The sequence below is a fragment of the Danio aesculapii genome, chromosome 21 (assembly GCF_903798145.1).
Source record: "Danio aesculapii chromosome 21, fDanAes4.1, whole genome shotgun sequence".
NCBI lineage: Eukaryota > Metazoa > Chordata > Actinopteri > Cypriniformes > Danionidae > Danio > Danio aesculapii.
The window spans coordinates 39,153,764-39,168,781 of NC_079455.1; the positions used below are offsets into that span (position 1 = coordinate 39,153,764).

General features: G+C 32.9%; 1 protein-coding gene across 1 annotated transcript in view; it reads right to left on the bottom strand.

Annotated features, from left to right (window-relative positions):
* LOC130214880 (formin-binding protein 1) overlaps positions 1-15,018 on the bottom strand; it is a 145,233-nt gene that overhangs the window by 53,381 nt on the left and 76,834 nt on the right. The window contains 1 exon segment of the mRNA XM_056446727.1: positions 14,319-14,466. Within this exon segment, the coding sequence (XP_056302702.1) occupies positions 14,319-14,466 (148 nt within the window).

Below are 15,018 nucleotides of genomic sequence, written 5' to 3' on the forward strand. Positions count from 1 at the left end.
TCGTTGAGTTAAATATGAACAAACCCAACCATTGGGTAAAAAGATGTAATTTACATTTAATTAAAAAATGCCCAACATTGCATTTGAGCCAGCATTTTTTACCTTCTCACGTCTCTGTTTGTTAAGCCTTGATCTTTATGCTGGACACAACTGGACTCCTCCATCTTCTGTGTGCATTGTACCCATAATGCTTTGTGCTCTATAGGGTTTTATTCAAACTCTGCATGCCTGCGATTCTCATTCAGGCCAGAAACTCAGCGATGAATGCTAAACTCATTCACATTCACTGGGTTTCTGTTCAGTCTGAATGTAATGCTAATCCCGGGTCAGTCGCTCAGCAGACAAATAAAAGCTGTTTACAGCATAACTCATGGTAGACAAACATTTCCTGTTTTGGCTCTTAGATTTTGATGGTGGAATCTAGAATTAGATATTTATTTAAAAATGTAGATTATTTATTGGGTATTTATTGGTATTGGTATTTAAAAAGTGCTCTCTCTATCCTTCTTTCTTTTTCATCATTTCCATTAATGATTATGTATATTGAATGACCACATTACAGTCGAGGAGAAAACAACATCTTGTTTTTTACAGTTTTTATTTTTAAAGCTTTAGTTGGTAAATTACCACAGTATATACAGTTGAAGTCAGAATTATTAGCCCCCCTGAATTATGACCCCTGGGTTTTTTTTCCCCAATTTCTGTTTAACAGAAAGAAGATTTGTTCAACACATTTCTAAACATAATAGTTTTATTAAATCATTTGTAATAACTGATTTATTTTATCTTTGCCATGATGACAGTAAATAATATTTGACTAGATATTTTTCAAGACACTTCCATACAGCTTAAAGTGACATTTAAAGGCTTAACTAGGTTAATTAGGTTAACTAGGCAGGTTAGGGTAATTAGGCAAGTTATTGTATAATGATGGTTTGTTTTGTAGACTATCGAAAAAAATATATAGCTAAAAAGGGGCGAATAATTTTGACCTTAAAATGGTTTTAAAAAGTCTAAAACTGCTTTTATTCTAGCCGAAATAAAACAAATAAGACTTTCTCCAGAAGAAAAAATATTATCAGACATACTGTGAAAATTTCCTTCCTCTGTTAAACATCATTTGGGAAATATTTAAAAATTAAAAGGGGGGCTAATAATTCTGACTTCAACTGTATCTAGTTTGTTGGTGTACTGCTCAAATACTTAGAATACCAGATCAGCAGATATACTCTTACTTAAGATGCCATGTTTTCACACAGAGTTAGGTTGAGTTAGATCTGCATTCTCTAGGTATGCTTCATGGAATGACCTTTAAGATATACTACCTATGAAATCCGTACCATCTATCGCTTTGTTTAAAAATATTTTTAAGACTGTCAATTTAGAACAATGCACATGTTTTAACAATTGATTATGATTTATATTATTTGTGTGTGTGTGTGTGTGTGTGTGTGTGTGTGTGTGTGTGTGTGTGTGTGTGTGTGTGTTTTTTATGTGTTGTGATTTGTATATTTTGTAACTCTCCTATGCTGCCTTGACCATGACTCCCTGGTAGAAGAGATGTTGTATCTCAATGCATGGGACATTTCTTGTTAAATAAATAAATAATTAAATAAATATTATGTACATTATTTATATTAATATTATTTTATATATATGTTCATGTATAAATTGTTCATGGAGGTAGATGATTAAGTATTTGTACACTTGTGGGTGTACATCTGCATATATGTATCACTGCATTATGCGGGTTTACATATGTTCATTCATTCATTCATTTTCTTTTAGGCTTAGTCCCTTTATTCATCAGGGGTGGCCACAGCGGAATGAACCGCCAACTTATCCAGCATATGTAATATGCAGCGGATGCCCTTCCAGCCGCAACCCAGTGCTGGGAAACATCCATATACACATTACCACACATATACACTGCTGCCAATTTAGCTTATTCAGTTCACCTATATCACATGTCTTTGGACTGTGGGGGACATCTCTTCTCCGTTAAACAGAAGCATATGGGTTAATTTTACGATTTCACTATCCAACATTACTATACAGCAAGGAAGAGCCAGGATAAAACTTAAAACTATTTCGACTTTGTTTCTGTGCATAGTGGCTCGGTGGTTAGCACTGTCGCCTCACAGCAGAAGGTCGCTGGTTCGAGTCCCAGCTGGGCCAGTTGGCATTTCTGTGTGAAGTTTGCATGTTCTCCCCATGTTGGCATGGGTTTCCTCCAGGTGCTCCAGTTTCCCCCACAAGTCCAAAGACATGAGCAATAGGTGAATTGAATGAACTAAATTGGTCATAGTGTATGAGTGTGTGTGAATGAGAGAGTGTATGGGTGTTTCCCAGAACTGGGTTGCAGCTGGAAGGGCATCCGCTTAGTCCTCTACAAACAGATAATCTTGAAAACAGGACTGGACCTTTGCCTGCTATTAATGAACTCAAACTCAAATCTACACGCACGGTTGATCTGAGCTGTTTTTAAAACCGTTTGAAGCTTCACTGAAAATCATTCTGTTAAACGAGCTGAGAAAATAAATAACAGAGACCTGATGAACTGATGAAAGAGATGAGAACAATACTGTACTGCTTCATGGGTTATTTACAGTTATGCTTAATAAAACACACTGAAATTTCCCAATGATCAAAACAACATCAGCTGCAATCGTCATTCCAGTATGAATAAATAAAATAAAACTAAATACTACAAAATAAAAAACAATAATAACATAAGTAATTGTTTTGTGTGTATGATTATACTAAATTTACAATAAAAAACAATAAATGTAATAAAGAACAAAAGAAAATATAGATCAATTAAATAAGAAAATAAAATAAAATATAATAAATAACTGAAATAAATTAATAGATATAATATGAAATATCTAAAATTAAAATAAAAACAAATAATAGTAATAAGAAATAATTGAAATAAATGTTGATCATATGAAATGAAAACAAGGTAAAAATGAAAACAATACAACGATAAACTAAAATTAAATAAATTAAATTAAACTAAAATACTGTTCAAAATAAATAAAAAATATAAAAAAATAAAATTAAATTAAATAATTAAAATATAATATAATTAAAATTACTAATATTATTAATAAACTTATTAACAAAATTGTAATCAAAATAAAAAACAACTACTGAATTTACAATTAAAATTAATTAAAAATACAATAAATGTAATCAATAATTAACAATTTTGTTTTTTTTTATTAAATTAAAATAAATTATAATAAATAACAGAAATAAATGAATAGATATAATATGAAATATATATACAATTAAAATAAAAATAGATAATAATGATAATAATAAATAACTGAAATAAATGTAGATCATATGAAATTTATTCATTCACTTTCTTTTCGGTTAAGTTCCTTTATTAATCAGGGGTCGCCACAGCGGAATGAACCGCCAACTTATCTGGCATATGTGTTACACAGCGGATTCCCTTCCAGCTACAACCCATCACTGGAAAACACCCATACACTCCCATTCACACACATACACTACAGACAATTTACCTAATTCACCTACAGCACATGTGTTTGTACTGTGGGGAAACCGGAGCACCCGGAGGAAACCCACGTCAACAGGGGGAGAACATGCAAACTCCACACAGAAGTGCCAACTGACCCAGCCGGGACTCAAACCAGCAACCTTCTTGCTGTGAGGCAATCATGCTACTCACTGCGTCATCGTGATGCCCATTATATGAAATGTACAGAAAATTAAATAAAAAAAAATACAATAATAAACTAAAATTGAATAAACTTAATTAAATAAACAAAAATACAGTTTAAAATAAAAAAAACTTTACAAATAAAAACTAAATTAAATAATTAATTTTATATAATTAAAATGACTAATATTACTAATAAAATTGTAATCAAAGTAAAAAAACAATCACAAAATTTACAATAAAAAATAAAATAAATGTAATAAATAATTAACAAAATGTAATTAAATTAAAATAAAAAAATGTATTAAATATAATAAATACCTGAAATACATTAATAGATTAAATTTAGAATATATCTAAAATTTTTATAAAAACAAATAATAATAATAATAATAATAATAATAATAATAATAATAATAATAATAATAATAAAAAATTTAAATAAATTTAGATCATATGATATGTACATAAAAATTTTAAAAGATAATAAATCCAACCAATACAACAATAATTTGACAATTTAATAATTTAAATTAACTTAAATTAAAATAAAAAAATTACAAATAAAAACTAAATTAAATAATTAAAATATAATATAATTAAAATTACTAATATTACTAATAAAATTACGAACATAATTGTAATCAAAATAAAAAATAACTACTGAATTTACAATTAAAAATACAAGAAATGTAATAAATAAATAAATAAAGTAAATAAAATAAAATAAATAAAATACAATACAATTAAATTCATTGTTTATTAATCAGGGGTCTAAATTAAATTAAATTAAATTAAATTAAATTAAATTAAATTAAATTAAATTAAATTAAATTAAATTAAATTAAATTAAATTTAATTTAATTTAATTTAATTTAATTTCTCTGATCTCTGAATTCAACCACAGCAACTCCCAGTAATCATTTCTAGATAAACCTTCTCCAACTACACATTTTTAACTAAATGAACAGTAACAGCCCACTCTGTGTGTCACTCAGACACTCTCTTCCTGACCTAAATGAGACTTCATGCTGTCTCTCAAAGTCTGGCTTTACAAAACCAGTCTGTTTTTTGTCAAACAGTGATGTACTTTTTGTTTTGCGTTCGTCTTTTCCTGTTCCTTATTTTTCCTCCCAGAAGCTCAGCTAGTGATTTCATCTGGATCAGTGCAGTGAAATGAAGCAGCGGCTCTCAGCTTCACGATTTATTACTGAATAATATTTCCCAGAAAAATATCCTGAAGTACAGCACAACGCCTACAGGTGGAGCATGTCTCAAACACACACACACACACGCACACACACACACACGCACACACACACGCACACGCACGCACGCACGCACACGCACACACACGCACACGCACAAGTCTTCTTCAACAATGGCTTTAATAGAGAATTACAGGAGCAGACCATATGCTGACCAGATTAAAGCAGGAAAACACCAAGCAAGTTCATTCTCTATGCATAAAATACAGGACAAACTATAAGTGCGCACATACAGTCATGGTCATAAATGTTGGCAACCTTGGTAAATTTGAGCAGGTTGTCATTATAAATTTTTTATACTTTCTATTCTAATTCTAACCATTCACTTAAATAAATCAATTAAAAATAGGAGGGAAACTTTTTCTCTGATAAACATTGGTCAAAAGTATTGGCACACTTGTATAATACACACAGACTTCCTCTTTCGGGCTTTTTTTATTGGCCTATTTATTTATTTTTGGCCGAGTTTGCTTTACCTTTTTGCTTTTATTCATTGTGATGGATGAATAACACGGTTAAATTTGACCATTGTGTTTCACATATATTCTTATTTATTAGTGCTGCAAAACGATTAATCCAAAATGAAAGGATTAATAAAATGTTTTTTTTACATAATGTGTATGTATTCACTGTGTATAAATATTGTAAAAAAATATATAAATAAATATATACAGTTGAAGTCAGAATTATTAGCCCCCCTGAATTATTTTTTCCCTAATTTGAGGGAAAAAACTGAGAGCAGATTTATTCAACACATTTCTAAACATAATAGTTTTAATAACTCATTTCTAATAACTGGTTTATTTTATCTTTGCCATGATGACAGTAAATATTATTTGACTAGATATTTTACAAGACACTTCTGTACAGCTTAAAGATTTAAAGGCTTAACCAGGTTAATTAGGTTAACTAGGCAGGTTAGAGTAATTAGGCAAGTTATTGTATAATGATGGTTTGTTCTGTTGACTATCGAAAAAAAAAACTTAAAGGGGCTAATAATATTGTTGTTACATAACTTAAAATGGTTTTTAAAAAAATTAAAAACTGCTTTATTCCAGCTGAAATAAAACAAATAAGACTTTCTCCAGAAGAAAAAATATTATCAGACATACTGTGAAAATTTCCTTTTTCTGTTAAACATCATTTGGGAAATATTTAAAAAAGAAAAAAAAAAATGTGTGTGTGTGTGTGTGCGTCATAGACTGTAAAATAAATGGACGTAGTACCCAAGACGTCACCCATAGGTTTCTGAACACTGCAAAAGAAGCTACAAGTAGGCGCGGCCAACCGTCGCCATTTTGTTCGCGCGTCATCGCACCCACGGCGGGATACCAAACAAGGGCAAAGAGGCGGAGAGTGAGCGGAGCTACAGACACCTGCTGGCACTTTGCTTAGACCTGGCAGACAGACTTTACTTTGGGAGAAACGCTTAATACTTTATTACCTGCGACTCGTTTGTGTTCTGACCACATGTGCTTGGCTGTACACTATATCAATAAAGTGATTAGACTTTTAAAAACACTGTAGTAATACACTGAGCCACTAAACATTGTTCATATGACGTTTTTCTACAGGAGGAAAACGCGAATTACTTCCAAACACTTCAGATGTGTGTGTGTGTTAGTAAATTCAAGACTATTGATGAACTCCAGCATAACACTGTATGATAACGCTTCAGATGACTGTTCTAGAGCCTACAGCTAATCAATCTGTCAGATTCTGGTGTGCTTTACGGGTCTAAAGAACATTTATAAATGATAAATGATCTTAAATAAAACAAATACATTTATAGAGATGGTATAGAAGTATATAACTTTACTCAAATGGGAAACGGAGGCCACGTGAATGGTTTGTGAGCACAATTAAATGCACACAGCATCCCATATCATCTGATAATTGTAAGAAATAAGTCCAAAAGGCAGCTGACTGTGTAAAGCCACATAAAACAACACAAAAATACGATGAATTTGCCGAGATCAGTGGCTAATCTGCCGGATTCAGCTGAGGTGAAGTGACGGCGACCAGCGAGACCTAGCTGTCACTCAAGTGGCCACGCCCTTAATTATGCAAACTTAATATAACCTAATATAAAGGAAATGGATGAGTTATAAAAAAATTCACCCTCCTCACAGTTGTCATGGAGGGTAATAATAGCTATATGAACCAACATCGTTCTTTGTACCAGGCTGTAAACACCTTTATTTCTGTTGTAAAGTTGGCCATTCTAACAGTGGGCTCAATTGCAACTTGCTCTATTATGGAGCCAGGACTAGCGAAATTTTGATGAATTGCAGTTTCAGTTACTTCCGTATTGGCTTCCCGAGGGAGAGCAGGAGGTTGCCGCTTGGTGTGCGTGTGTGCGTTTGTGCGTGCGTGCGTGTGTGTATAAATAAAAAATATATAAAATACAAAAAAATACAAAACTAAAAATTTTTATTTATATTTCTAAATAATTTGGACTAAATATAAATATTAAATGTATAAATAAAAATAAACATTTTCTCAAATACCCTAATAAATATACATATATATGTGTAATTCTTCAACTACGGGCACTTTTATGTCCTTTGATCATAGATCCAAAAAATATATCTAATTTTGTTCAAACTCCTCTTTCTTTGTCAAACTAACAATAAAACCTACTTTATAAAAATGTACTACCTTTCTATTATATTTTTTTCATATTATTTAACCTCCTTTTAGGTGTCAAAACATTGTTTTCGCCTTGTCGCACACCCAGAGTTTTAAACTTTAACAATGAAAATAACATTTTAAAAGATTATTTATCTGGTCTCTATTACAGCATCTTAATTAGGCACTAGTGAAATAAGTTAAATATTTTATAGGTATTAATGTGAGACTATCATCAATTATTATTTTTTATACAAAATATAGCTATCGCACAGTATCAGTGTCATTTCCACCATAACACTGTAATGTCGCTTTCAAAAGTTTGTGTGAAAGATTATTTAGGTGGTTTCTATGAAAATGAATAGTGCCATCTGAGAACATGTTCAAGATGGAAGGAATTAACATTTTTATCAACAACACTTAGGAAATACATTTAATCTACGTCATTTCCAAACATGTTGTACCTTCAAAGATGTTTTTAAAAGCCAAACAAAATTAAGGTAAACAAGAGTGTTTTGTATACATGAAAGGCTAGTATCAATTCAAAGCTAATCGGTGAAGCTATTTTCCATTTTTTCACTGTTGAAATGTCATTTCCACCACTGTCATTTCTATCACCACACACGTTTTAAAAAAAAAATTTCAGTTCTCATCACACATTAAAAGTGTATTCACAATGTATAAGTTCATACTCTATTTAATATACAAACTCAGCTTATTTATTTTCTAATAAGCTCATAACCAATTTAATATTAAATTTTAGAGTGTGACAGGTGTACAATTCAGCATACAACTAAATCATTTCATTGACAAATGTATAATTATTATATATATTGTGGAAAGATTGGTTAAACTAGATACAAAAAAGATCTTAGGCAATGTTTGACTGCCATATTTTTTCATTTTGAAATAAAAGCTGTTTATTGAAATGTGGTGGAATTAACATTTGTTCAGTTCATGATGGAAAAAACATTTGTCCTCTTACAGATCTTAAAACTAGACAAACTGTTTAAACTTATGAGGCTATGTACGATAATTTTGAGGCTATGTAGTTTTTTTACTCAACTTCACAAGGCTAAAAGTGCCCGTAGTTGAAGAATGGCCCATTATATATATATACATACACATATATATTTACATTTATATATATATTAGGGTTGTCACAATACTGGAATTCAGTACCAATCAATACAGAAATTTTAAAAATGTCCATTTCCCGCTAACATTTGAGTGCTGTTGAGCGTTCTTAAACACTGCTGATTTGCTGCGTTGTGTTCACGTGCTCAACAGAAATGACTGTGATTGGTCATGAAGGTCATCAGTTCACAGAACTCACCGCTGTTTACTGAGTGTGACCACAAACACAGGGACAATGGAGCGTTTCAAAGTCATGTTGATTAGCTGGTTTGTCTTTAGGCTTACATATGAGCGATCCGTTGATGAATCAGCTTTAAAAGCTTAAGTTTAAGAACGTGCTCAACAGCGATCAAATGTTTAAGGTAATGGATGTTTTTAAAATTGCAGTGTCGATTGGTACCAAATTCCAGTATTTTGACAACACTAATATATATATATATTAAAAAAGTTGAACTTCTGGACATGCTAAAGGAAGGTAGAAACAAGTGTTTAGTGTTTAAACAAGAGAGTAAAGTGTGTAAAGGTTAATAAATGTCTGAGAAAAGTGTATAAAGTGTGTATTGAGGGGTTTTACAGTCCTTAAACATCTATAATAATTGTAAAAAAATCAAGCGAACTTATCTGTGCCAAGAGCCTAGTGGTTAGTACGTCGACATATAGCACCCAGGTGCTCGTGGCGACCCGAGTTCGATTCCCAGCTTGAGGTCATTTGCCGATCCATCGCCTCTCTCTGCTTCCCATACTTTCCTGTCTCTAAATCTCCACTGTCCTATCAATAAAGGTGACAACCCCTATAAAAATAAATATTTATAAAATAAATAAATAAAGCGGACTACTTTACGGATTTCATCTATTGCGGGCTGTTTTTAGAACGTAACTCCTGCGCTTAATGAGGGACCACTGTATACACAAATAATGTAAATACAAGCTTTTATTTTGGATGTGATTAATCATTATTAACCTTTTGACAGCACTTTTATCTATACATTTAAGCCACATTCATTCATGTTTTTACTCACCAAAAAATGAAAATTTGAAAGGAAATGTTTTACTCCTTAAACCTTTTTTAGGATTCTTTCATTTCCACCCAAATTTTAATGGCTTTATTGCAATGAAAGTTTAGCTTTTTGTGATTTTTTTAAAATGAAAAACAAAGCAGATTTTGTTTCACAGCATTCTTTTCTCATATTTACCAAAAGAGCCAATATTTTTGACTACTGTATTTTGAATAGAAAAAACAGCAAATATTTCGATCCCCAATTATAATGATTTAATTGAGTGAAAAGTTTGGATTTTGTAATATTTTTTGAATGAAAGATTCAGATTTTGTTTCACTGCATTATTTGCTCATGTTTACAATACCAAGGTGCCAATAATTTTGACCATGACTGCATATGCACATATTTGAGTGCATAATCACATCTATAACACTGCATGCCTCAGAACAGAGAGATAGAAAAGGTGTATATTTTTAAAAAGGAGAGAAGTGAATTCTGGGAAAATGGCCAGGCAGACGCCATGGAGCCCTTCTTGGTGTGTGTGTGTTGAATGCTGGGAAATGTGCGTTCTTCAGGATGACACTTAAAAGCCTTCACCTCATTTGGTAAATGAAAGATACAAGTTAAGAGACAGACTCTGGAGCTTTTTCATACAGTAAGTGTGAGTGTGAGTGTGTGTGTGTATATGTCTGTGAGTGAATAAATATTGAAGATATATAGTTTACCGTATAAGCATGCGACGATAACCGTTTTCAAGGTATACTGCGGTTTGGCGGTAATCAAGGTATTAAAACCACCAAAATTTTCTGTAAAAGTTTTAGAAATTAATGAAGAGAGCAGAGGTCAATGATTCATTTGAATCATTTAGCCTCACAAGTTTACTGCTCCAAAATATTTTAAATGTTTCTCAAAAATAAATTATATTTTTTTCAAAGGGGAAAATTTAATTATTAACATATTTGAGAGCAGTGATCACAATACTGTGAAACAGTGATATTTTTATCTAAGGTTATCCATACCTGTCAACCCTCCCGTTTTCCTGGGATTCTCCTGTATTTTACAATTATATCCTGCTATCATCCTGTAAAAGTATTTTCCCGTATTTCTCCTGTATTTTCAGTCTTTCTCTGAAGGGTGGCAAATAAACATTAAAGAGCCGAGCCTCCCTATAAGCAACCCATACAACCGAATCACCAGGGGCCGCCTCTTGCTCTTAAATGTGAGTCTGTTCTGTGCTTTCGCTTTGTTTAGGGATGAAAACACTTTGAAATAAATATAAAAACGGCAGGATTCCCTTTCCTTTTCATTACAGGTGCCAACTCCCCTTCATGTGCAATCCTAAAAACAGTCATATGGTGCATGACTGTCAGCTGACGCGCTCCATAGTGAGAAACAGACGCGGTTTCCCAAACGGATTCTGGACAAGCGATTTGAAGCAGAGTGAAAGTCTGGGTTTTGGGTGCGTGTTTAAACCAGACATATACACATAATAAATAATTATAATATCTAAAGATGTCGAACTTGGTGAGTTTTGTTTTTCAAACACAACTAATTTTGTCCTTAATGAGCATAAAAAGTTAGGAAAGCAATCGAAAGCTTTCATTATAACGTTAGATCTGTGCATTTTTAAAGTGACACCTCTGCTATTTAATAAAATGAAAAAAAAAAAATCTATATAAATAAGAGATTCATTCGTTGCTATTTAATCAGAATGTGTAAGTTATACAGTGAAGAAACGGCTGATGAGATTTGATAGCTTGATTCTATTTCATTATAATAGCTATTAATTTTCATAAGCTGAACTGTTTGCTAATGCATTTGCTGCTAATGTATACTATTTTTTTTTTTTTTTGTAAATAATAATAATAATAATAAAACATATTACTGACCATTTAACTGATTATTTACAATGAAACAGCTCCAAATGAACATAGTTAGTAGGGGGAGGGGGTTATAATCATCTCTTATTATGGTGGGCATATCCCTTATTTTCACATCCCAATGTTGACAGGTATGAGGTTTTCATACCATCAGAATCTTACACCGAATGCCGAATACTGTATGTGTGTGTGTGAGTTTATGTTGAATGATGAAAACACACACAGACACACACAGGCACACAAATGAGTGTGATTCATAAACACAGCGCAGACACTTTCAGTCTAAACACACAACAGCATTTCTATTTATGAAAGAGAGAAAGACTGAGAAACTGCTGCTGTTTATATGACAAATATGATCTTTAAAAAGAGAAATCATAAAAAAGTTATACTATTGAAACTATGTATATCAAAAGTCTTTTTCTTATATAACTATATATTTATATACATATTTTATTACATAATATATTTTATAGTTGTATTACAATATTTTTATTATTGTTTATTATTATATTTCTATATTTTTATATGAGTATGAGGACTTTATAAATACATACACATACAGTGCATCTGGAAAGTATTCATAGCGCTTCACTTTCTCCACATATTTTTATTTTACAGCCTTATTCCAAAATGGATTAAATTCATTTATTTCCTCAACATTCTACACACAATCCCCCATAATGACAATGTGAAAAAAGAGTTTTTGAAATTGTTACAAATTTATTAAAAATAAAAAAGCTGAAAAGTCACATGTACAGAAGTATTCACAGCCTTTGCTCAATACTTTGTTGATGCACGTTTGGCAGCAATTACAGCCTCATGTCTTTTTGAATATGATGCCACAAGCTTGGCACACCTGTCTTTGGGAATTTTGGCCCATTCCTCTTTGCAGTACCTCTCAAGCTCTATCAGGTTGGATGGGAAGTGATGGTGTACAGCCATTTTCAGATCTCTCCAGAGATGTTCAATAGGATTTAGGTCTGGGCTCTGGCTGGGCCACTCAAGGACATTCACAAAGTTGTTGTGAAGCCAATCCATTGATATTTTGGGTCATTGTTCATTGTCATTGTTCAATTGTCATTGGTCATTGTTTGGGACATTGGGTCATTTAGCCGGCAGCTAGCTCTCTGCAACTCTCACATGGTCACCTACTGAAGTACCTGGATGGGAGACCACATGGGAAAGCTAGGTTGCTGCCGGAAGTGGTGTTAGTGAGGCCAGCAGGGGGTGCCCAACCTGTGGTCTGTGTGGGTCCTAATGCCCCAGTATAGTGACGGGACTCTATACTGCTCAGTGAGTGCCATCTTTCAGATGAGATGTTAAACTGAGGTCCTGACTCTCTGTGGTCATTAAAAATCCTTCAAAAAAAGAGTAGGGGTTTAACCCCAGCATCCTGGCCAAATCTGCCCACTGGCCTCAGTCGACCATGGCCAGCTGGTGTGTGGTGTGCAGTCTGGCGCAAAATGTTGGATGCTGCAAACTGGTGGTGAATGAGGAGATTCGCCCCTATATGTAAAGTGCTTTGAGTGCCAAGAAATGCGCTTTATAAATGTAAGGAATTATTATTATTATTATTATTATCCTACTGAAAGATGAACCGTCGCCCCAGTCTGAGGTCAGGAGCACTCTGAAGCAGGTTTTCATTCAGGATACAGGTTTTCTGTAACCTTCCCCAGCCTTGTGAATCGAGACAATGCTGTCTCGGAGATCTACAGACAATTCCTTTGTCTTCATGCTTGGTTTGTGCTTTGACATGCACTTTCAACCCTGGGACCTTATTTAGACAGGTGTATGCCTTTTTACATCATGTCTAATCAACTGAATTTACAACAGATGAACTCCAATTAAGCTGCAAAAACATCTCAAGAATGTGAAAACAGAATGTACCTGAGCTCAATTTAGAGCTTCACGGCGAGGGCTGTGAATACTTATGTACATGTGATTTTTCAGGTTTTTAATATTTAATAAATTTGCAACAATTAAAAAACATTGTCATTATGGGGTATTGTGTGCAAAATTTTGAGGAAATACATGAATATTTAAATATATATATATATATATATATATATATATATATATATATATATATATATATATATATATATATATATATATATAGGCTTAAAGAAGTTAACAACATGCAAACATACACAAGATCCTTTGAAATAAATTAATCCATAATCCAGTGTTACATTGTTAACTTTAACCTTAAATATTATAGATTTAATATTTTGATTGACTCATTTAAACTGACATTATGAATATATCTTAATTGTTCATTGATAATAGCCCACTTAATCTTCAAGGAAAACACATAACAACTAAAAGAAAAATACTTGCAATTAAGATGGTTAAAAAAATTGCAACAAATCAAGAGAATGTGTGGACACTATGTGTTTTTATGAACTATAAATAAAGGCGTCACAGCTGTTCATCCTGTCAATGACTGACTTACAGTCTATTGTTATAAAACATGAATAAATGACAGTATATTAACATTTATTCTTTTGCTCTTCAGTGTTTGGGTTTTCAGCAGTGAAAATTAAACCACTCTGAACTGAACTGAACTTAAACTCTGAAAACTGGACTTAAGCAGTTTCAGTTTACCAGAACTTCATCTGTGTCAAGCAGCTTTGACAGTCTACACTGTAAAAGCACTATATAAATAAAGATAAGTTGAATTTTTGGAGCAAACAGGACTCACCGTTTTCCTCTCTGTTTTGATCTCCTGTGAGTATCTGGTGAGCTCAGCGATGATCTGTGACATCATGTTCTCCGCGATGACCTCATGCTGACCGGCGTAATCGTTCAGCTCGTTCAGCGTTGAATGGAATGCACGGCACCACGTATATCTGACACACACACACACACACACACACACGCACACATACATCATTAATACAAGATGCATGAGACTAATCTAAAATTCCCCACACAAAAATGCCGGTGCATCCAAAATTGCACACTTTCTTACTATATAGTCTGTGAAAAACAGTATAATGAAAGCTAAATAGTAGGCAGGGCTCGAAATTGCGACTGTTTTGGTCGCATATGCGCCCAAAATTTTATCTATGCAACCTCAAAATATATTTGGGAGCATTTGTGCGAGCGCATAAAATTGTTGCGTGCGACCGGTTTTCACTGATAAATGTTCACCGCATGCATGGATTTAGAAGACATTCACACAGAATGCATCTTTGCACTTGAAACGCAGCGCTCAGGAACACTTTAAAACTGTTGTCATGTCAACTCGCTGCAGTAAGCAAAGCCTGCAATGCTTGCCCCTTCTTCGCGCTCTTCTTATTGGACCACTGTTCAAGAACTGAATGCGAATGGATTGGTTAAAATCAGCTGTCAATCACTCAGTCAATCCCTTCTGCCTTCAGATGACAAAGAGCTACAAC